This window comes from Hippichthys cyanospilos, chromosome 13 (assembly GCF_059441005.1).
Source record: "Hippichthys cyanospilos isolate Australia breed blue-spotted pipefish chromosome 13, RoL_Hcya_1.0, whole genome shotgun sequence".
Classification (NCBI taxonomy): Eukaryota; Metazoa; Chordata; class Actinopteri; order Syngnathiformes; family Syngnathidae; genus Hippichthys; species Hippichthys cyanospilos.
This window is the reverse complement of record NC_142381.1, coordinates 9,485,332-9,510,946: the sequence shown is the minus strand read 5'-3', so window position 1 is coordinate 9,510,946 and position 25,615 is coordinate 9,485,332. Positions and strand designations below refer to the sequence as shown.

General features: G+C 42.7%; 1 protein-coding gene across 1 annotated transcript; it reads left to right on the top strand.

Moving 5' to 3' along the window:
• The first annotated feature begins 13,662 nt into the window (after positions 1 to 13,662).
• fgf18a (fibroblast growth factor 18a) lies at positions 13,663 to 25,240 on the top strand. Its single transcript, XM_088431375.1, has 5 exons — positions 13,663 to 15,079; positions 19,772 to 19,811; positions 21,149 to 21,326; positions 23,427 to 23,533; positions 23,655 to 25,240. Exons 1-5 carry the CDS (start codon positions 15,048 to 15,050, stop codon positions 23,925 to 23,927), a joined length of 630 nt encoding a protein of 209 aa, XP_088287501.1. The 5' UTR covers positions 13,663 to 15,047; the 3' UTR covers positions 23,928 to 25,240.
• Positions 25,241 to 25,615: the final 375 nt, after the last annotated feature.

Sequence of the window (25,615 nt, the reverse complement as noted above, 5' to 3'; positions counted from 1 at the left end):
CACAATCAGCAAAGTGGCAGCAAAAAATGACATCACTGCAGCTGGGTCCTCAGCTGGAACACAGAAAGGACTTTGGCACGTGTGTGTGCGTGTGTGTGCGTGTGGATGTATTTGTGTAACAGTGTCAAAGACCAGTGAATGCACAGTCTATTTGTAATATGCAATTTTGATGCGATTCACGAACCCCATGGCAGGGTAACATGCGAGCAGGTCCACTCCAAATGTACGAGTTTTCCTTGCAGCATCTGGAGGTGTGTGTTGGTGTGCATGTAAGTGTGTGTGTATTATGGCGGAGAGCGCAAGTGAGATTTCCAACCTCAGTCATCCCATCAGTCTCATTGCACATTCTGTGCCTTGTTTCTATTGGAGCAGACAGTGCTGCGGTGAGAAAAACAACAAGAATTTCATCTGTCACTGATTAAGTCCATTAATGTGTTGGTGTCTGATGTCTTTCACACTCCTTCCATACACACCGACGCGCAGCTGCACTCACAAACAGACACGACGTACACCCGTGCTCCCACCACACCACAGCGCACCGCTACCAAGACTACGACACAGACATGGACACCATGGAATCTCGTCCGTCGTTGTGTGTGTGTGTCTGTGAACGCGCACATGTGAGTTTGTGTTGGGTGTGAATGGATTTTCACACGCTAAGTCATGCAAGCCGGAAAATACTGATCATAAACTGCCGACCAACACTAGCAACCGACGGCCCCCGACAGGCCAAAACAAACACACAGACAAACACACATCGTGCCACTGCATACACAAGCTGGCAATGTGGTTTACTCACACACACATAAACACACACACACAAGTGCAAAGCCTGGCTTTCAAATGCATGCATGCATCACGCAGCCGCTGAAAACACACACTGCTACCGAGCAAACCACGCAACGAGATACAAACCTCTGATGTTGTCACTGTGGTATGTAACACTCCACCAGTGTCATTTTCGGAGCCAATATCGCCACTTTCGCTTTGAATAAGTGTTCGGATTGGTGCTTAAGCGCACATTTTGTTGTTGTTGGCTGCGGACAGCTTAGGTGTCCAAATTCGAAATACACACTGTAAAACGTTTCATTTCTAAACAGTTTGGAAATGTGTGAGCCATCTTCTTATTGTTCTCAGCAGATTGGCCTTTTATTCACCAGTGATCTCAACGCGCAATGTTACTCACATGGTAACAAGCAGTCTTTTTTTTTTTTTAAATCAATACAGTAGTCTTCTCATTGTTATTCATTCCTATCCTCAGAATAAACGATGGTACTAATTATATGTTTTTCTTGCTCATGTTTTCTCCAGCTCCCTTTGTTAATCCTTTGTTTCCTTAATTTCTTCCATGCACCCATCTTTCCTCAGCGTCCTTTTCAAAAGAAGATGACGTCAGTAAAGATGACCATAGAACTGAAAAAATTATGTGAAACAAAAATAATTGTATATATATATATATATATATATATATATATATATATATATATATATATATATATATATATATATATATATATATATATATATATATATGTATGCGCTTTTTGAGGCACTGATAACTCGATAAATTGAATTAAATTAATCTAAAGTACACTTCACTTAATAACTAAAAGAAACCGGGTGAACACAGAAACTCCAGCATAGGCATAGGGCATACTGTTCTCATGATATTTTTTCATTTACCAATTACAGTGAAATCCTTTTCATCTGAAAGCCTCGTGAGAAAATATTCCACAATAATGTGCATGCGGCAAGTGCAAGCAATAAATCTGTTTCATTTCAACTGAGCGTACTGGTGTTACGTTATGCAACTGACATCTTGACTCATTTACATGTATTTTTTTGATCGCTTGCATGTGTGTTTTTGCGATTTTATTGGAGCCTCACTCTAATTTTGTAATTCTGTAACTATCAGAAAGCTGTAGAATCTAGTCAATGACATTCAAGTCTTTTGAAGTTCATTGTGTTCAAGAGGATTTTCAAGAATTGAAAACAGTTAAGAAAGAGTCATGGGATGACAAAAGAAATGTGACGTGAATCTATTGCATTTCTGTCCTTAATATATCATGCCATTAACATTCCTAGAGTTGATTAATTGATGTTTTCATACATTTATAATACATTAACCCCTCAACTTTTCATGCCATGCTCCCATTTCACACGATATGTTAGTTTAGGGTATTTTTTTTGTATATTTTAAGCACATCTTTTGTCACTTGTTACCAAACACTTCACACTGATAAGGAAACTGTTGAGCAAAATTGCAAAAACCCTCTCAGCAAAACAGGTTTTGCTGAACTCTTCAAACATTTGTAAAAATTATGTTTTGGATCAAACAAATAAACACAAACCATCATATTACTACAGACTGACGGGAAGAATGAAAAACATTCCTGGTTTTTGCTTTCACTGAGCTCAAGGTTGACCGTGACAGTTTGAGGTCATACTTTCGTCATACTTCTGTAAACACATAGGGGGCTGAATTTCAAGTTGTTTTATTGAAGATGTTCACTGTATGTACCGAAATCACATTTAAACAAACATATACCTCACGTTATATGTCCAACATGACACATGTCCATGGTCGATGCGAACTTTGGGGGAGATTGGGACCTTTTGATTGGGACCCAAAGGGTGGGGCAGAGGGAGAGGTGACAGACAGAAGTAGAACAAATGCATTTGCTATGGATATCAACGGCATCTTGAGTTTAATTCATGGCAACAACTCTAACCCTACGACCGAGGTACGTCTGCTCAGGTGTGAGATCGCTCAAGATTTTTTTTTTTTTTTTTTTTGTCAACATTATTTGTTCAGGAAGGAATCTATGCTTCTACAAAGGCACCTCAGTGGTGGCATGAAGGAAAGTGGGCCTGAACCCATGACCTCCCGTCACCAGCTTGTTTATGCTTGAATTTATGCCCACTTTTCTGCAAATTCATAATTCATGGGGATGTGCACTGTTGAATCATAGATATTTACATAGTCAAACAGAATTGAATCACAGCTGTGGGAAGAATGCCAACAGCACAGACCTGAGGGAGCAGAGCAGCAATGAGGGACGGCTACCAGTGCCCTGCAACTCACATTGTGATGTGCACTGTGAACCATATACATCACACAGCATGGCCCATAAAAAACCCACATGCTTGCAAAGACGCAAAAGGTCAGAGAAGCTCGCACAGACGTTGCTCACATGTAGGAATTCCTTGTTTTAACTCTTGCCGAGGTATTTGGAGGTCGCTCTCATTTGCTCCTGACTTTCTTCCTGTTCTGTCATATTCTGCTGATCCATCACACGCCTTGTTTTCACCACAGGAAACATAGCCAAGGCCCTGCCACTCTGCCGCAAGCCTGACACTTCTATACAGCACAACAATTTGAATCCAGAATCCTGTCATCTGCTATAATTCGTCACTTTCCACGACGCTTTGCTTTCCCTCCAACTGTCATTTCATATATTAGTGCCAATCTTTTCATCTGCGCCAGACCTGTGGCTGAGTAAACCGAGGTGTCATCCATAATCTGAGCCCATAGCTTCTTGTGGGCTTCACCTGGACATGAATAACTTTAGGCAGAGGAAAGTGTCAAGATGCAAGCAGGGGAGATATGTGTGATCCAGGTAAAAAGAAGATTAAAACGCATGAGAGAAAAGTCAAGAATGAAGAGAACAATAAAGATGCTGTGAAGTAAATTCAGTGATTTCTTTTTTTATACAATTTAAAAGTAACATGAAAAGCCTCACAGCTGTGTCAGGTATTAAATGGTGGAGTTATTAAGTGGTAAGCCATTTTTATTTATATATACAACCTGAAAACACATCTTGCATGGATTCTTCAATTTTCAGTACAGCTTGCTGTCATAATTTAAACTTTCACATGAGGCAAGGTTAAGCCCACTGCCCTGGAAACCTGTTAGCTTGCAAGCTAGCTTCTGGCTGGTGCCACTCGTCCCAACGTGGAACGCGTGGGATTTATTACACTCACTTGAGGCTTTATTCAGATATATTTTCACAGCTTAAATCTGTGGATATGTTGGTATAAAGGTTTCTGGACAGATTAGCATCCGTTTTGCAGCAGGGAGAGGTTTCACATATTCAATGGACACACCCACAGCTTTTAAAGAGAAGACAATGACTTGAGTTTTCGTAATTTTGCAGCCAAACAATTGCTACTCTATGGTGCATCAAATTTAGAAGACAGACAGTAGCATGCAAGAGCGGCTTTTGAGGCATCCTTGTTGCTCCAACAGAACAAAAGGTTACATTTCGATGGGAGATGGTATCAAGTGTGAAGCGACAAATGTATCCATTGATTTTAGTTGGGGAACAGCACATGGGCCTTTCTTGAATGTTCGGCCGGGGCAAATTGAGATTACCACATCGAGCTGGGCCACGCAGCGCTCGGCTGAGGCTGTATGGGTAGCAGGGGGCTACCCTGAAGGCCTCTCCATATGGAAAGTGTTAGACTAGCAATTTCTAATGAAATGCAGGCTGACGTCAGGCAGACACCCACCCATTGTTTTGCTGCTTAATTTGTTATAATATTTGTCTTACAAATGAGGATTCAGCCAGGGCAAAGCAAAAGAGGTACTGAAGCAATGAATTATACTGTAAAGGACCCAATGACAATTGTGCAGAGGTAGAGCAAAGCTATCAAAGATAAATGGAGAGCTTGTGAAGGGTTCTCAGCATTCTAGGTGGGCGGCAGGGTTGCCAGAAACCTAACTTACATGGGTGAACTTCTGTAAGGACTTGGTGTTAATTGCACATGGAAGTTTTTTTTGCACTTCATGGAGAATTGCAACACTAAGTCTCAGGCTGACTGACTGACTCATGCTAAAGTGTTATTTCTCTATGACTTACTCTCTGAATTCCTCTCTTTAAGCATGTTTTTGTTTGTTTTCCAGTGCACATTACAGAGAGGTCTTCTTAAAAAATGTCCTCTTACTTGAGAGGTTGTGGTGTACACGAGCACCTCCTGGGCATCTGTCCGAAGTTCGACGGAAGACACTGAGGATGGATCTGTGGACGGAAAGAGTGAAAGAAGCAGCAAAAGATGAGCAAAGGTAGAAGAGGAAAACATGAGAGAACGAGAGGAGAGATTAATGGCCGGGGGTGCGCAGCCTCTTGCTCTCCCACTCTGACATGTCAACTTCAAGGTGCTTTATTTGCATGAGTAATGATGGGAGTTGATGCCAGGGTAATTACATAGTACATTAAAGGTTGTTTTTTTTTTTTAATAAACATTACAGTTCCTCCTTTGCCCAGTGGCAAGGCTAAGGGGCAGCGAGGAGAGGAAAAATAATGAATGAGACATGGTGAAAGAGTGGAAGAATTAAGTAGGCAGAGATGAGGGAGGAAAACAACATCAAAGGAAGAAGGAAAAGACATATTAAAATGGCCTCAAAGAAGCGCAAGGACTATTAACCGTGGAGGGTAAATGGGAGTGAGGAGTACTTGGAGTAACTCACATAATGAATTTGTGATACGTTTCCAGTGATGTCGATTTTACAAGATTTTTTTTTTTTTAACTCAACAGCCAACTTACTTAAATACAATGATGGTTAACAGTGGGGCTGCATCTACCAATAAGTCATCAGTTCATGTGTTGATTATTTTGTCAATTAATGGATGAATCAGATTTTCATACCGATTCTTAGAAATGGGTTCTTTTTTTTTAGGCGGCATTGCAAAAGAATTTGATTTATTATAACATGTCAGAAAATCACAGAGCTGGGCAATCTGTCCTCAAACTGAAAAGTTGCTGACGGAACTTCCACTTTCGGTTAGCGCTTTTGGCGAGAGCTTTATGATGCGAAGCCTCATAAAATTACGCAAACCTTCTTTAGTTGGTGCTCAGTCTGTATATTTTTTTTCAAGGCTTCGCGTCATAAAGCACATACCAAAAATCAAAAGCTCTCGCTAAAGGTGGGCATTTCGTCAGCTTCAGCTCGATTTTGTAATGAATTGCCCAGCTCTGGAAAATTGGGAAAAATGTTCATCTTTGTTTCTGAAAGTAAAACCAGATATTTGCATGTTAGTTTCATTCAACACAATGTTAATACTTCCAGCCAATCGCAGTGCACAGAGACGAACAACCATTCACACACCTAAGGACAATTTAGAGCGTATTACCTGCCATGCATGTTTTGGGAGTGTGGGAGGAAACCAGAGTGCCCAGAGGGAACCCACATGGGCTCGGGAAGAACATGCAGACTTCACACGGGAAGGCGGGAGCCAGCTGGAATTGAGCTGATGACTCTAAACTGTGAGGCGGACATGCTAGCCCCTGTTCCACCGAGCCGCCTCAAGGTTGAACTTATTGACCATAATTTAAAAAATTTGGAGCAAACACAATAACACTAAGACCAAAAGAACCCAATACTAATGAGTAGTTACGAACAGTTCGGAATAGCATTATAATGGCAATGTCATGCTTTGGGGCAGCTTTATTTTTTCCCCAGCTGGAACTGGGGCCTTAAAAGAAAAGAGGAAGAGTTCTAAATAGCTGTCAAGTGTGAGAACAGAAGCTTAAGGCTTCTGCTAGAAATTAAAAAAAAAAAAAAAAATCATGAAAAGCTGACTAGCACATCTGAAAATTGTTTGGAATTAATTAAAGTATTTTTAAATGCTGGCAGGTGTGTACACACAATAAACACATGATAAATGGAAGCATTTATCATGTGTTTAACTGTGACTGATTAATTCTAACCACAGCCAGTTATGAGGGTGTGCAAACTTATGCAAAAACATTATTTCAGTTGTTTATGTGTATCTCCCCTGTCGGAAAAATCCTATTGAGTCATATTAATGAAAAAGTTCCTGGTCTATTTTTTTTTTTTTTTTTGGAAAACATAAACTGGTATTTGGACAGGAGTTTTGTCATCTCTCAATACAAACTGTATTTTGTGATGCCAACATTGTTGGACAAAAAAATTACCTTAAAAAAATACAAAAACAAGTTGTGACGGTCAACACAGAACACAGCTGCACGGAGGGCGTTGATTGAGGTTGAAGAACACAAATACACTCAGAAAAAACACGCACACACACTGAAAAAAACACACCCGTTGAACTAGTCGGCATCCACTCATTTCAGTTGACACAATAGGAGCACACGCCACACAGCCGAACATTGCATATTTATGCACAAGCTCATTGGTCAAAATCATTTAACTAGTACATCATTCCAAATTGTGCAATCCAGCCCGTGTCAATAAGACAGCACACAGCTGTCTTTGTTCCACTAAATCCTCCATTGCACTTAATATTTATTGTGCAGTAAATAGATGCATTTTCGGGCTTCAAAACCAACAGCCCAGGCAACACTTAATTCCGTTCTGATTTTGGGGATTTTTAATTCAAAATGATTTGCAAAATGATTTTACTTCTGCTTCAATCAATAAATGTGCAAAGACACAGTCTGTTTTGCAAGCCAGAATGACAACTGGAGACATAGCTTTCAATGCCAGGAACGTATTTTCATGTTTTTTTTAAGAGTCTGGACATTTAATCCCAGATACTTGGGTATATAATTGATACTTAAGTACATTAAGGACATTAATTTCCAAATTCTTAAGAGTTGAAACAGCATCATACAATGACAGTGTAACTGACTCCATGGTTCTTCGCAAAAGAACGTTTAAAGTCAAACTACTGACCAGATCTAGCAAGAAAATATGAAGTAAATATATAAACTGATCAATTTAGCTGATCTGCCAAAATGTTTGTGAAAATATTTTGTATTGGCATATGATGGCCATTTTCTTTGCTAAAATATGTTGGTTATGTAAAAAGAGTGAAGGCATGAAAAGTTTTAGCTTCTTCCCAACCCTTTTTCAGTTGGCTGTTTGGAAAGAAAAATCTAGATTACTTGTGATTACTCACAAAGAGTAGCTATAAATCAGTTGGGATTTGCTTAAGCTTCTTTGTTACCCAGAAAAGGACCAACAATGACTGTTTGGATATTTGCTGTTTTCCAACGAGATGTATTTCTTTCAATGGCATCTATCTTATTTACATAAAGACCGCTTCCCTACATTAATTTTAGACCGCTTCTGTCATAAACCTGGCTTCTATGATATTTCAGCAGATGTTTTGTATTAACATATATTTTGGCAACCATCAGCCACATCAATGACTATAAATCTGATCATTTCAAAAGTATTATCCTGGTTCTTGTGCAAGAGAAGCTGACAGAAAACCATTGCTGTGATGACAGGTGCAACCTGAGGAACTAGACTTATTGTGAACATATCACTCGGCGAAACTAGCACTTGACGCGTTTAAGGTAGATAACATGAGGAATCACCCAAGAATCAAATCCTTCAACTTGAAAACGTCAAATCAAAGTTACTCTGGAGCCTGGAGTTGGGCTAAGTATAGCGACAACAGCTGTTACGGATTCTGGGACAGAACGGAGAGCAAACGGTATTAATCAGATTCGTCTTACTTCGGCAGAGGGAATAGCTGGCCATGCACCCCCAACATAGCAGCTAATAAATACAATATTTTACCCTTCTCTTGATCTCAACTGCACCTCTTTATCACCCAAGTGCCTCTCTGCTAATTATTTTCTACTCTCCGTTAGCTGCAGCTGTGTCACCTCGCATGGGCAAACAAGTGGCAAACAGGTTCTCCTTTCAAAGCGTGCCACATTGTACTCATTTCTGCATTTTGCACCGGGGCCTCAATTTCAAAGAGCCTTTATAAGTGTCTCATACGTTTACACATTGGGGAACAGTTTAAACTTGGCCTGTATTGTAACTGAGCTGCGATATCAATCCCAGAAACCAATATTGGGCTTGCAGCTCAACATCTGATGTTTAGCTGTTAGCCCAAGATGAATAAGGATCTGTACGTATTAATCAAAGCCACAAGCCAGGCTTTGCTCCCCATCAAAACACATACAGGCCATATATCATTTAATAGGCTAATTGGACCAAATCCTCTACAGTCATTCTGGATGATGGATGACGCATGATCAAATTGTCTTTGATAACATTCTTATCGAAATTTGACTGACTCGTTACTTATCTTAGAGAGTGTTGCAGTCAACAGAGTCCAAGAACTGATCGAGACCAGAGAGCGTCGAGATCAAGACGGGACCAAGACCGACTATATCAGGAGTGTCAAGCGCACAGCCCGCAAGGAGATTTAAATCAGCCTGCAAGATGATTTTGTGAAGCATAGAAAAAAACGAATAGGACCGAACTATTCGTCAGTAATTAATAGACAAAAATTCTTACATTTACAAGTAATGCCCTGATGAGCTACTGCGCAGGTAAAATTCTTTGATCAGCCCAAAGAGTTTCACAACAGGCGAGGGTCGCCGTATTGGTCATGACTAGAAATCCGGTTTTGGTCTGTGTTATATTTTAAACAATCAGTGTCGTATTTATTTCTAACTTGAACTTACAGTATTTAGCGCTCAGCATTTAGCACTTAGCACTACCCTGTTCGAATATAGCTTTTGTGTTGAATATTCTGATTTTAAATTTCTGTAATTAAAGAACTCGACACAAAAGTTTTCCTTTTTATTGTTTATTATTTGCGTGTTTGGTGAGTATAAAATCCTACAGATTATTTACCTTATTTGACTGACAAGACTGAAGGATGGAAGTCAAGTGACTTGATTAGGAATAGTTACAAGTGACAAAATAGGCCACTGATTGCAATTAAATAAGATTGCTAAATTATTTGACTCCAATCAATCTTCTTATATACCGTGACTGATTTTATTAATTCATAAAAAGCCTACAACCGCCTCCAAAAAAAAAAAAAAAAAAAAAAACTTTTCAAGGGTGTTGCTGCCTTGAAAAGTTCTTTATATTCTGGGGTCTTGGCACTGCAGGCCAGCATAGTGCCTGCATTTTTCACTTCATCACAGGATTACTGGCCTGGTTTCGACCAGTCTTGATGAATAGTCCTGAATCTGCTGCGTCCGATACCACATAAACTACCCTTGATTCTGAGACAAGACCGAGACTTTTAAAGACTATCCCAAAGTTGCTGGGTGTCGGAAAATGTACTAGCTCTTTTGATCTAGTCAGGGTTCCTTAAAGGTCTCTAATGTTCGTCAAAATGTCACCTGAGATTGCCAAAACATAGCCAAATGTTAACTAACAGTTTTATTTTTTTTTCCCTTCTATAGGCATATATCTGGCAATATCTGGCAACATTATGTTGAACATCGCCAACCTTGAACACACCCTGTGAAGATCAAAAGAGCCGTAACCTTCAGGGACAGTAGGATCGGATCTTAAAAAGTGATCTCAAGACAAAGACTGATCTCCAGAACTACAAAACTAGAATCAACAACCGGGTTGCACCCTAAAGTCCAGCACACCTCACTCCTTTGTCGTCACGACCTTGGGGTCAAAGCAGAATGCCCTCATATAATGAGAGTGCCGTTTGGGGAAATGCTTGACTGCGATAAAGAAAGGGTACGCACATACAAAGCGCCCTGGCCCTTTGTCTGGGTGCTAACGGTATTGACGAGCACTGATCGATGTTAATTGCGAGACAGAATGGCCATATTGACCAGGCTCCCTGAATGAAGAAGCCTGCAGGCCCGCTGAAAAAAGCGCCACATACAGACATAGTAGTTTTGCCGTCACCGGGCCCCTCTTTCCCTCATTCACTTTAATGAGACCAGAGAACCCCACAAAAGGATAATGTTCATCCATACCGAGTCTGTTGAACACAAAGGAAGGTAAAAATGTGTGTTCTTATCACTGTGTACTTTTTTTTTAGCACTTATGAGTATGTCTGTGTGTTCCAGGAGTGCAAGGGTGAGGTTTGGGGGAGGAGAGAGCCAAAAATTATGGCAAATGACAACAGGACTTCCATAGACGTTATGGCGTGTGTGAATACAAGTTGGTGTGTGCGTGCGTCTTAACCAAAGATCGATAGGCAGTAGCTGCAGAGGCAAAGACATGAGCAATCAATAATCAGGCTGCAAACAGAGAAAGGCACAGAGACAGCAGATAAAATGGAGGGGCAGATTAAACACTCAGATAGTGGGGAAAGAAAATAAAGAGTGACTGATGTGACAGAGAAAGAAAAAATGAGAAAGGAAACATGGCTTCGATTCTTCGCACTTTCATACTACTTTTGGGGATGAGGTATATAGACAGTTCTCAATGCCCAAAGCCAATATCTACTTAATGGGCAGCATTTATTGTGTGTAAAAAGCAGCCTGTAAACTTGGCAAACACATCTAGCCAATTTTGAAGGGGCTTGAAAATCAGGATATGCCGCCATTCGCACTAAGTTGCAGATGCGCTGTATTAAACATAGCAAACTTTTAATGGCTTACTCTTCGAGAGGACCTAAAATTTTGTTTCCTCCAAGCAGTTGTAAAATGTTATAGAAATACTTAATCTGTGAAGCATCTTTCCATTTTAATTGAGTGACAGACTTTTTCTTCGATTTAGGCAATCATCTCCAAACGCTTGGCACAGAAAGAGTTACGCAGATATTTCGTTTGACATATGGCACCTGTTGCCAGTGTTAAGCGATGGTTCGGTCTACGATGTAGCTGTGTCTAACATAATTTAGCTGCTGGCTAGCAGCGCTTGAGTGTTCAACATAGGCTAGTGCCGTGATTGTAAATGACTTCCCACTTTGATGCTGACAGTCTGTCATTGCTGCCGTTCCTACTGATCACATTTGAACAAACTACGCTGACTCAAATGTATTGTTTCACGTGGCAAATCCGTATCATAGACAAACATTTATGGGGAGGGACAAGGAGGACGAATGTATCAGTAGTCTTCTGCTAAAGAAAGTTTAAATTGAAGTAAAGAAAGAAAATCATCAAAAATGTATAATAGTTGGTCACTCGTAATTACAGTAGGTGAAAATGTGTTATTCAGTTTTCTGTGTTTATAATTCTTGAGATTCAATTAGAAATTTCTGTAGGATATTTGATTACCAAAAAACGCGATGGTGAATGACATGCTGCCAGTATGTTATGTAGGAAGGTAAGGTTTAAGGTAAAGATCACGTTGGTAGCATTGTTACTGTCACACATAACATGAACACTGGTTGCTGTGGTTAGCTTGACTTCTTTCTAACAGTGTGGACTGAATAAGAGGCTACACGAGGCAGAAAAAATGCCACCAGCACCTAGAGCTCAAGAAGTCGTTTTATCACATTCAGCGTTATCGTAATCTGGTATAAAAGGGGTTAATTTACAGACCAATTACGATGAGCTAAACTAAACTTGAGCAATTGTTTAAAATCATTATTCAATTAACTCTACCTCTATAATAATGGTTGTTATTTAGTCCTTTCTCTCGAACCCATCCATCTGGTCTTAACCGGACCAGACGGACTCATACCTCATCACCACATTGTGGTTCAAATCCCTCTCCACAACATTTACGCTCATGTCCCTTGCAGCGGTGTGGTGAGCAGGCGAGAAAGCACCCAAACACAGGTGCAAAGACACAGAGCGAGCCAGTGGTAGGAAAGGAGGCCAGAGGCTTGTCTGTGGAGCATGACTGGAAAGGCATTCAACCACAGCACCCCAGTGCCCGTCCCAGCTGAAGCTTGTCCTCTTGCACATCAAGTGTGCATGTGTGTATGATTTAAAAGTACAATGATGAAAAGAATAGGCCTTCGTTTTGAGCCAAGATAACTGTCCCTGGTGTGTGAGGCTAACCCCCCCCCCCCCCTCCACCATGCACTCTCTCTCACTCTCTTCTGTGTGTGCGTGTGCGTGTGTTCGTATGTGTGTGTGTGTCATTGAAAGGTATGGCAGGAGTGTTGTGTTGGCTTGGCTGACTGTCTGCGGTTGTGCAGTGGTGAGAGAGTTTTTTTCAGGGGAGCGCAGAGCGGGCGTTTCTGTAGAAATCCCTGAGAAATGTTCCTTTTGGATCCATGTCCTTGCTTACATACCGCCCTACCGACTGTCTTTCATTGTCCGTTTCATTTCCCCTCTTAAGGTTTCACTTAAAACTTAAGAAAAAGGGAGTCAAAATGCATCATTGAACGCACATTGACGGGGTTGGGGCGGTGGCTAGGGGTGGGGGTGGGGGGTTGATCGTGGAATAAGTGGGCAAAGGGGGCCATGGAGTTTACTTTAAAACATGTTTACTGACTGTTCAAGGCAGCCCAGCTCCAATTTTGCACTTTGTTTAGGTCAGAAAGACCCGCTTTACATCGTCCTTATTGCCATTCACTCATCCAGCCACCCATCCAGCATACTTGCATTCATTCATACAGTCATCAATTCACCCACTCAGTTTATGTCAACCAAGGCCAAAGAAAAAGTCAAATTTGGACCATTATCTTTCTAGATTCACACCAGATTAATCTTCCTTGAGCTATGTTCCAACATTCTACAGTTTTATGGATTCTGTTCTGTCATCTGATCAAACAACCATTAAAGGAAACATGCAGAGGTCATAACGTTTCCCTTGTGTTCCTCACCTGAAGAAAGTGACATTTCTTGCTTCGCAGGACGGTCAGCATGTCACTGCAACTGACTAATCCCAATTTGAGCCAATAAATGGGCATGAGGGAGGGAGGGAGCGAGAGGGAGAGGGGGGGGGGGGGGGGGGCGTGTGAGGGAGAAAGGGAGGGCGGGAGGATTGATCCGCGTCTGTTAAAATCTTGTTCTGGTTTTCTCAGAGTAAGGTCTGTGCCTGCCGACGTGCCTCTCCCGTGCAGCCCCCTCAACGAGAGCTGTTTATGCAAAGAGTCTGGCATTTTTTTAAGCGAGGAACATCTGCATAATAGCAGGAAAGTGGATCAAACCACACAGCTGGGCTCATTTTTGCCTTTTCTGAAGTGTGAATGAAAGAAAGGGGCAGGAAAAGAAAGACAAGAAGAAGAAGACAAGAGCTGCAGGTTTTGGACTGCGAGTGGATCTGTCAGTGTGATTTGGGGGAAAACGTTTGCAGTGTTCAACTTTTTATTCCTCGACCCCTCTCTTCTTGCAACGCGGAGCTGTTTTTTTCGAAGCGGAGAGACTTTCGTTCTCCCCCCTCGCTCTTCTTAGGAACAGCTTTAACTTTCTAGGTTTAAAAAAATAAATAAAACGATCGGATTGCATTTTCCCCCTTCAAACATTTTGGAGGTGATGTCATCGGGCTGTGTTTTGGCTGGTATTGTGTCGAGGAGGCGCAGGGAAAAGTGCTGCAGCCAGGCGGCAACCAGCGGCTAAGGGCGGCGGACAAGTCCGGAAAATCAGGTGCAAAGTGCGGCTGTCATTTCCTCCTTGAGTCCGCCACCCAGTCACAGCTGCTCCCATCCTCTTCAGCTACCCCCTCCCTCGTCTTGTCCCTTGAGCACGCTAATCTGAGCTGGACGGCTCCTGAACCTTATCGACATTTGTCACGGACAGCGGAGGCATCGCGGGGGAGTCGACATGACCCAAGGCGCCTTGCATCACCCTGCGCCCGCAGAGCCTCCGTCTCCCACCTGCTGTGTGCACGAGCATCCATCTCAAGTAGCGAAGAACCTCCAAGAGTTCCTGGACCTACTCAGACGGGACTGAAGCTCATTTGCTGCTGTCATCTCGGAGCGAACTCACCACACACCGCCTTCTTTTACGTATTTCACTTACGTACGGTACGGTTGGATTACGCAAAAGATTACGCGTGCGTCGTTCCATCGTTCCACGAGGCCGCCGAGGGTGACCAGTCTTTTCGGAGTTTGACAATCTGAGTGTAGAGCGCGCGATTTCACCTGTTCTCTCCATTGTCGGGGGCGCGCACCATCCCAGGCTCAACATTTTGCGCCCCCGCCCACTCGCCCCCGGTGTGGACAGCTGTTGGCGGTTGACCTGCGGTCACAGTGGCCCGGCTACTCTGGCCTCAAGCACCACTTTACCCACGGACGCATATTTATTATCCACGCTGTGGGAACCGGGCTACGCCGACGCCGATGCCAACTGGAGTGGCAGCGAACTCTTTGACTCTGCCTAACATCCAGCGGATTTCAACCGCAGAGGGAAACTCTCCGGACTTTCGGACTGGTTCCGGCCGAGCGAGGAGACTGACTCTGGGCCAAGTTCCATAGTGGAGGGGGGAAGCGATGTGGTCCCTTCTTTCCACGCTGACCGTCTTGTAAGTCTCCCTTTTAAATCTCATCATCGTGCAAGTAATCAGATCTCTGCGCTGTCTCCCATTTGTGTTTAAAACTACTTTCGAATAAGCCAAGCAACACATGAAGATGATGGAGGGGTTGCAGTGTCAAACGATTACATCACTCCTCATCAGTCCCCGTGGAAAACATGCCAGGAAAGTCCTGTTTTGATTGGCTGACAGTTCGGGGTCACTAGGTCACACTAGGGGCTGTGTTACTCATAAAAGCTGCCATAAACATCTCCATCACCGTCTACGCTTACTTCAGGGATGGATGAAACTGGCTTTCCCATCTCCAATTTTTTTTTTTCTCTGCTCAAAATATGTTCGAGTCAAGTAACACTGACTTTATCTAGTTGGATCGGAATATGATAAAGTGCCAAAAGTAATTCTGAGGGAGGATGCGTACTCATGGGGCTGTTGCTCGCCCATTCGAGGTGTGTCTTGTTAAAAGCCGAGAGGGATTTATTTTTCTTTGCTTGCATCGGCTCCGCTTCTCCCACATGGCAGCCGTCGCTAGATACTTCTCATTCCTCGCGCAACCTGGACGGGGCGTGTTTGGTCGCCGCTGCCCAACTTTCTCTTCCCTGCTTGCATCCAACTGTCTCCATTTCACCCACCTAACTGCCTACATCTGTCTCCTTGACTTGCATGTAACCGTTTTTCCACAGATGCTTGCTGAGATAAAACTTTGAATTAATAACTGATGAATGACGGCGCCCCTGGCAGTATGTGAGGACGAGCAGAGCGACTGTTTAGTCTGCTGGTTTTCGTTAAGGTCGACCAAAGGCAATCATCGAGCCGTTCATTTCCTTCTTGCCTATCACTTCACCGCAGACATTTATGGATTTATTCCCTCCGCCCAGAAAATGCAGTTTTGCCCGTTTTATCAAAGTCTGGCATGCAAAGGGGAAAAGTTCTCACCGCAGCAACCTGTTGCTGATCTCTAAAAAGCCGCAGCTCCACTTTGAGGCTTTTTCTAACTATTGTTCCACGGTCGGGCCTGTTCCTGCTGATACCACTCACACACCCACTTGCCTCACCGCCGCCTCAGAGGCCCACAGTCTAACATGCAACGTGCCGAGGCCCGCTGATGCAGTGTCGGCCTACCGCTCTAACCACTACTACACACAGCCGAAACCGCCGTTCTGTTTGCCGAGTCCCGGCAGGCCGATCGCGCTCTCTTCACACTTGGTGCTCGCTCGTCCGCGCTGAGGTTCCTTCGTCCGACCGCAGTCTTATCCCGGTGCATCTGCGGGGACGCAGGTTTATGATGTCAGAGCTTTTGCTTGTTTTGGCAGATGTCCACCTCGCACCGGGCTTTCCCTCTGTACCTCCGTTCTGTCTTTGCTCTGCCCAACCGTTTTTGCTCTTATTCTGCCCTTTTCTCATCCCTCCCCCACCCCGAGCGGTCCCCTCTTTTCTCTCGGCTTTGCTCTGTGACTGGCATAACATGGAGTGTCTGTGGTTTTTGTGGGCGCGAGGGAATCCAGTGTCGAGGCACTTTTCCTGCAGCGTCCTCGACGGCAGTGCGGCCGGGGTGTTTTAACAGCTGAGAGTCCTCACAATGCACAGGGGCTCAGGTTTTTTTGGCAGGGATGGTAAAATGTGAGGGCCAACACAGCATTGCCTTGGACGTCTGCATCTATTAGAATGACTGAAGAGTCAGACGCAGCAGAGAATGCGCTGTCAGAAATGGGGATACAATGAGCCTGTGTGATTTCTCAGTCGTCCGGGTTGTTTTAATCTCCTCAACGTGAAATGAAGGTAACAGGATTTAGAAAGCCACATCTGTCCGTCCCTTCATCCATCACTCTTAAAAAAGTTGGGTAAAACAAAGACCAAGCCAATATTTGGGTCACTTTGATCCAACACTCTGCATCGTTTTGCAGAACGTTGGGTCAAACTGACCCAAATATTGGCTCAGTCCTTTTTTTGACATATTAGCGGGTCATTTTTGACACAACTGTTTTCTTAGAGATCTATCTGTGCCTTCGTCCATTCGCCCATCCATCTATTCATAAACAGTTTTGTCACAAAGGACTGATTCAATATTTGGATCTGACTCAACTTTCTGTATTGTTTTGCTCAAAACAAGCTAAGGAAAAATATTGGTGATTTGTAGAAGACAACTCCAAAATTGGAACAACACAGAAAGTTGGGTCAAATTGAGCCAATCATTGGCTTGGTCCTTTTTTGACCCATTATTGGGTTATTTTTGATCCAACTATTTTAGCGTCACTCATGCATCCATCCATCCATCCATCCATCCTTCCATCCATCCATCCATCCATCCATCCATCTTCAACAGTAAAAAGTTCATGTTTGTTTATTTATTTAGATATTTATTCATGTATTTATATTATCATATTGTTGTTTATATTTAGCTATATTATACAATAAAATGTTACCTCCAAATCAGAGCAAACTTTTTTTTTTTTACTACAGATGACAAAAATAACACCTAAAACCAGTGCTGTACCATGCATGTATGATTTAATAAACTCTGAAACTACATTTGAGCAACACAGTGGCTGATAGGTTAGCTGGTCTGCTTTACAGTTTAGTAGCTCTGGGTTCAATTCCTGCCCCACTGGCCAACTCGTGTTGTATTTGCAGCTCTCCCCGTCCGTGCCCGTGTATGTTCTCTCTGGATAGTTCAACATCCGGTTTGGTGGGTGTGAATGATTGTTTGTCTCTGTATGCCCTGCAATTGGCTGGCAACCAATTCAGAGTGTCCCCCACCTACTGCCCAAAGGTAACTGGGATAGGCACCTGCATGCCGGTAACCTTAGCGATGAAGGATGAGTGGATGAAACTGCTACATTTTCTGACACTCAGCAACTTTTTACAAGAGAAATATACGTGGGTTCTCTTCGGGCACTCTGGCTTCCTCCCACACTCCAAAAACATGCATGGCAGGTGTATTGGACTCACTAAATTGGTGTTACAGTGTGATTGGATGCGTGTATTCGTTGTTTGTCTCTGATTGGTTGGTAACCAGTTCAGGGTGTCTCAGCTAAGATAGGCACCAGCAGGCCTGCGATCCTTGCGAGGATAAGCGGCTATAGAAAATGGATGGATGGCTGTCTGGTCGTGGCCCAGTAGTCCATTCCACATTCTTCGCAACGGGTTGATGGGTTCATCAGTTTATTACAACCACCACTATTTGCGCTTGAGAAGCAAACTGTTTTTTTAAGAGCGCGTCAAAACGAAGACAGGAATGAAGGAAGGCGATGAAGTACGTTTGCCAGAATCGGGAGCTGGTGGTAACTTGTTATGATGCGCATGACTTGTAACCTCTTCCCCTTTCTTTCCCATTATTTATCTTTTTGTCTACTACTCACGCCAGACCAGACCACACTCTGTGGTTATACTGTCTCTTTATTTCTTCATTCCTCCTGAGACAAGCAACCTTTTATGATCCCACTCTTCTGCCTCTCACATAAATTTCTGATTTTATCTCTTACCTTTTTGTATTCCTTGCCAGCAGCATTCCCTGGCAATTTTTACTTGCATCGCCTTCTCTCAACCCCTTTGTGTCTCTTTCAGCCGGTCTATCCATTACAATCTCGCAGTCCCAGAAACGGTGCACATGTCTTTGCTTCGGCCCAGCTGTCAGCTGCCTGCTCCTGCTGTATACACACATCTGTGTGCATGCCCATGACAGTGCGGAGGAGTCACCTCACTAACCCCAAACATAAACCGGGAGGCAGAAAATGATAGGAGGGAGAGATAGTGGTGGAGAGATAGGGAGGACAACAAGTCAAAGAAAGAGCGTAGAAGAGATGGAAGAGGCATGCTTAGATGAGGTGGGGAAAGACAAGATTGGTAGAATGGCTTTCCACCTTTCACGCTTGGTCCTGAAAGTCATCAAGTGGCTAATGCAGAGCGGTACAAGAACCGCCGGTTTTTGCGCAATCCCATTCTAGAGCTTTAAATAAGAAGTGATAGCTCCAAGGTGTGTGGTTTATTCTTAGATAAATACAGATAGATTTTAATTGAAAAAAGAACCAGCTGCTTCTGTCATGAGTCTCAAGTAGTCCAAAGTTGAGGCGCTGGTCAGGAAAGTAATAATAAAAATAAGCAGTGTGACTTCACACATGACTTGTACATCACTGTAATTATTCCTTCAGAAATGATTTTTCCGCACATTTGGTAGCTCATGTTCTCACTTATTCAGAGCATCTCTAATTGGTGCCATGATCCACTCCGGGCCAAAACCACATCACAGCCCGGTGTGCACCTGTAGTCTAACCCAGCTGTCTACATATCCACAGCAGCCAAATAAACCGACTCATTCCCTCAGATGTCCCAACCAAAACATATTCTATTTGTCTCGGCGTGTTTGCCATTCTGGTTCGGTCCAGTCGGGTCATTTGGAGGCCAGATTTTGGCATGGCCCGGTCAGAAAGAACTTTGGGTTCGGAAAGAAGTTAGTTAGCGGAACTGTAAACCTGCCGTTGCCTGTCTGATGATGCCTGGACATCTGCCTGTCTGTATGTCGAGCTGCTGTGCCAGTCAGCAATGTGAGCAATTGGCCAATAACGCAAAGAGCTGCTGAACACAGGGAAATGCAGGGCGGTGGACATGGAAATGAATGATGGTGTCATGCTTGACTCTTGCAGCTGTCAATGGTTTTTTTGACTATTGCTTTATTTTGACTATTTCCAGATGTATCCAGATGCTGCTGGTGATGTGCAATCCATTGCAGGTGAGATGAACGACAGACGTGAAAAAAAAAAAAAAACAACCTTATATTTAAATGTGGTGACGAGGGGTGTCAGATTAACTGATTCATTGCAATCAGTTAACTCCTTCAGTCACAGTCATACATTCAAAAGTTAATTTTGTAAGTATTTCAAAGTATTTGAATTATGACCCAAAGTAATCAATTTAGCTTCAGCACTTAAAATTTGATTCTAAAATAATTGTCAATGCCTGAGATGTATTTTTGCGTTTTTTCAAGACATTCAATCCCAGATACTTACAGTCTGTGTTGATTTAAATATGACTTAAATACCTGGAAATATATCTGGAAATTAATGTCCTTAATGTACTTAAGTAGCGATTTAATACTTAAGTATCTGAGATTTATTGTCCAGAATCTTAAAAAAACAATGAAAATACATCCCCAGCATTCAAAGTTGAAGTTAAGTATCCATTTGATTCTTAAGTAAATTTATTATCCAGACTTTAAAAAAAATGTGAAAATACATCCCTGGCATTGAATGAGTTTATGACCTAAAGTAAGTCCCTTAGGTAATAAATTAATTCAGGTTGTGAATGACCTTAGTCATTAAACACTTAAAGTAATCAATACTTTAGCACTTAAACAGATAAAGTAATCAATTATTTATATACTTGATGGCCTAAAGTGATCAATTACTTTTGTGCTTAATTACTTAACGTAAATACCTAAAGTAATTAATTACCTTGAGTACTTAAATAATAAAGAATTATTTTGGTGGTAATTGAATTCATTATTCGTCATTTTTTTACCTTTCTTTTGCTAAACATTTGAATGTGAAATGTGAAAAAAATGTACTATATAAATAAGTACCTGGAATTAAATGTCTAAATGTTAAAAAAAAGTAAAAATACGTCTTTTTGCATTAATCTCTAACTTTATGCTTTCTCTATGCTGATTATGAATCAGGCTTCTTGTGCTTTAGTATTGAGTGTTGGAAAACAAAAAGTCAATCACACACACGTGAACACTGATTGGCTGTCATTGTGGTTTGCATAATCTGATAGGTTTTTGTGAAAATTGAAAGCAAATTAAAAGCAAAGGTCTTTGCTCTGCTAAACTTTACAACATCTGAATATAAGCAAGTCTGCGATGCAGAGGATGGATGATTTTTTTTTATTGTAATGATTTTTTTGGCGTTGTATATTAACAACCCTCTGAGGGTTTTTCTTAGAATGCTTTAGCTAAGATTAAAAGGAGATTAATCCGATGAATAAATTGGACATGTTAATCTCGTGTTTTCTAATTTATTGCCAGCACTAATTCTCAAACATTTCTGCATGCGGATGTGCTTTCAACAGGTACTCGGTGTGGATGGGGTCAACTTCAGTGTGCACGTGGAAAATCAGACACAGGTGCGAGACACCATGAGTCGACGACACCACCGGGTTTACCAGCTTTACAGTCGCACCAGTGGCAAACATGTCCAAGTGCTGGGACGCCGAATCAGCGCCCGGGGAGAAGATGGAGACAAATATGGTAAGACGCACACGCACACATGTAGAAAGCCTCGGTGGTTGGAATGTGAATGCGTGAACAGATGTAGGCGGCAGCACATGGAGATTGTCTTAAAGTACAAAGACCTCATCGACTGGTTGCTGACTCAGTGATTCACAAGCGAGCAAAGGACGGAAAGAGAGCGAGAGAATGAAGGTGTCCGTGTGAAATAAAAAAAAAAAAAAGTGTGTGTTAGTTGGAGGAGAAGACTGGTAGGCGGTGTCAGACCTGATGTTAGAAACTCATCTTCTTCATCGATCTACGCATTGATTTCTCATCCTTGCTGTTGTCTCCCCTGGATTTAACAGCAGGCTTTCTCTCCCAGCCTCCCATTTCACTTCCATGCTTCAACATTCTCTGTATCCATCCCCCATTCCATGCTCCCCTCCACCTTGAATGTAATTATGTTCAAACCCATTCTTAAACTGCATAGAATCGATGAGCGGTAGGAGACCTGGAGTTCATGTTTCTTTAGATGCTCCTGTGGTGGCTTGCCATCTCACGGCCATTCACAAACAAGTTACCAGCATTCCACCTCGAGCTATACAACGTCTACTGTAAAGAGAGCTGAGGGGATATGAGAGGAGGGTTGGGGGGAAGAGAAAGGAAGGAGGTATTGATTTCTCTTGACCCCTTTGTTGACTAAGGTCATGTAGGAACCATTTTAGGGATTTATTTTTAACCAGGCGCAGGCACTCTTTCAGGATGGGGAGTGATAGTACCCGCAAGGATGAACTTACTGTATATGGTCACAAATACAACTAGAATGACTCAGTCAGAGCCTTCGCTTGCATTTCTCAGAATGTTCAAAACCACCATTGTTATGGTTTTGTTTTTGGTTTTTTTACGAGGCCACTTTGTGGGCAGCAGCCTCACATCTGCGTGAAGCGCCTTATCTTAGAACCATCTGTTCATCTAGGGCAGGGCTGGCCAAGTACGGTCGTCAAGAGCCACAATCTTCCACATGCTTCCATGTCCTCTATGTCCCTATACAAGGGGCAGCCAAGTTCAGTTTTTGAGATCTACAATCCAGCCTGTTTCAATGTTTTCCTTCAACTAACACACCTGATTCAAAAGATTAGCTCATCAGCATGCTTTGACTTCCAATTCACTTGCTTTTTGTCATTTACATCCATGTTTTTAGGTGCATTTGCTTGCTTTGACCTATTAAATTCAGACGCTCCTTAATTTACCAACGGGTTACATTCCGTGCTGCCATTCGTTAGTCATTCATTTGTAAGTTGTTGTAGTTGTCATATATGTATAAGACAACGTCTGAACACTCCGGTAACACACGACTAAAGGTGCAAAGGAGAGTGATGCTGGGCGTAAGGTTTTTTTACGATCGTTGCAGCGGGCGTTGATATCTGTCACGTTTGTCTTGGGTTTTAAAATAACTTGACAAGAGGACCAGATTCAGCGTAAAAATGAGTCATTCTACCATCTGTGCCCAGGCAGGATGATACACAACCCTCTCCTCCACCTGTACAATACGTGACTCCTTTATCCAGATCCCCACAATACGGGTGCCCCATTAGCACAAATACACTATAGTATCAGCAGCGGAAAGACTTACTGGGCGTAAAATGAGCTAAATACAAAATTTTACTTACAGGCAGCTGTTGGTATCTCCGAATGTTCATGAAATGAAAGATCGTATGTAGAAGATTATGTGTAGTTGGGCTCAGTGCTGGTCATTTATTTTGGTTATATGTTTTGGTAATGTAAGCACAGTACAAAATGGGTACCATCCTGACCTGTACCCCAATATTGTATACTGCTTTAAGGCTAATTCTAAATTGACTAGATTTGAAAACCCACAGTTTGTAGTTTGGGTTTGAAATATATATTTTGTGATGCCAGTCCTGGAACATTTCTGATAAGCCATGTCATTGACCGCCAACCACTCCAGGATTTAGTCAGCCATTTGAAAAGGGGTTTGTAGATTGAAGTGTATGTGATGGTATGATTTCACATGTGGACTAAAACGCCAAATGAAAAAAAAAATGTTGGCACTTGCCCGTCGCCATTGTCTTCATTGGCTCTAACGTCTGTCTGTCCCTCTGTCTGTCCCTTCACAAGCCCAGCTCGTAGTGGAGGCAGACACCTTTGGTAGCCAGGTGAGAATCCGGGGCAAAGAGACCAACTTCTACCTGTGTATGAATCGCCGGGGCAAGCTGGTAGGAAAGGTATGAATGGTTTTTGTTTACAACAACATGCCCGATACAAAACGATGGCGATGCACTGTCCTGACCGGCCTCTCTTTGCCTCTATCTGCGCACTTTGGTGCCTGTGCTTCTTCGTCCTCAGAAGGCCAGTAACAGAAGTGCCGACTGTGTCTTCGTGGAAAAGGTTTTGGAAAACCACTACACAGCTCTGATGTCTGCACGCTACACGGGATGGTATGTGGGGTTCACAAAAAGAGGGCGTCCTCGTCGCGGCCCCCACACCCTCCCAAACCAGCAGGACGTGCATTTCATGAAACGTTTCCCACCTGGGGAGCAACCTGACCTCACCACGCCATTCCGCTTTACCACCATCAGCAAGAGAGGCAAGAGGGTGCGTGCTACTGGACCCCGCTAATGGCGGCTAAGACACAAACTTGAGTTGCCCGAAAGCCTTGACCTGAGCCTGCCAATGGCTGAATCAGTCAACCAAAAACCATTCGCATTCCACTGAACAACTCGCTTTGTTGGGGCAAACATTGACCAGAAACTTGATGAATCATTCATGGGGTTTATATTTACACCAACCATTGTGCCACTACAGCCCCATAGTTGGAAATCATTCCTTTTTTTCCCCCTCTTTCTGGGACCAACTGGACCCATGGTGGTCCATCACTGGAAGCGATATGGACCTGGTCTGCTTCCCTTCACAGACCAGAACACTATTGACAGAATACCTGAAGGGCAGCCAAAAGAGTCCAAGGCTCACGGCTCCACAAAGGCCTTCATTCCACAACCACAAAAAAACACATGGCCTTTTTACATCTCCTGCTGTGGACCAGCTGGGCAGTATCAGGAATGGAATTACAACTGGCCCATACAGAGAGAGGACAAGGGTGAAAAGGGGTGAGTGGGTGCTCAGTCTAAAGGGAAAAGACCGCAATGAGGACCAAGGGATGGCATGATCTTCACAGATCACGGACCAATAATGGACTGTTGACATGTGACGCACTTATTCCTCTCACCACGAGACTGGTGGGAATTTGTGAGAGTGATTGATGGATGGATGAATGGATCAGTGAGGCGATGGGATGACAGACTCACTTAAAACATGCATGTCCACAACAGGAAAAATGAAGAACTTAATGTGTGTGTTTGTGTGAGTGCAAAAACAAGCTTGAGGGACTCTGGAGACTCCAACCACTTGGAGCAACTGGAATGTATAGAACAAATGTACCAAAAACAGCCAGCCAATCACAGAACACCAAAACAGTGAGCAACCAAAGACACCTGAGGGCCTTCTTCAGGACTCCTCCCTCAAACCAGGACCACAGAGGACACAGCACCCTCTTCTTGGAGAGGCGGAGAGGCGGTGATGAGCATAAGGAGGCATCCATGAGGGAAGGTGCCTGCTCAAGAAGCATCACTATAGAAACCGCCCCCGAGGGAAGATGCTCCTGTGCGAAACCGTGGATACAGAATGCTGCTACCAGGACATTCAATGGAACAAACCAAAGTCTCATGCATTACACCCAAGAGAACAAAATATTAAAGGGAACAATTTATTGAAAGCTAAATATATTATAAATATATAAAAAGAAAACAGAAACACTAAATAAGCAATCCTACTATGATGGTTAGTAAAATTATTATGATAAAATTATTTCATTTATTTATTTCAGCTATGTGTGCAGCGGTCTTTCTTGACTCAGTAAACTTTACAGAACCATTTCTTGTGTCTCTGAACTGATTTGTCCCCACATGACACCTCAAAAGGCACCGGACGTTTAATTAGGGGGGTGCTGTTGATTATTGGATGTCAAAGATCTATTTTTTACGGATGGACAGGCAGACAGACAGACAGACAGACAGATAGATAGATAGATAGATAGATAGATAGATAGATAGATAGATAGATAGATAGATAGATAGATAGATAGATAGATAGATAGATAGATAGACTTTAATTATAAATAAGTGGTAATGCAAGCAATCACATTTGGTAATAAGTACTAGGGTAATAGACTACTTTAGGTACTGCTTAACTGCTCGAGTAATCAGTTCACTAGCTCTTAAGTATTAGAAATTTACAATCTATACAAGATT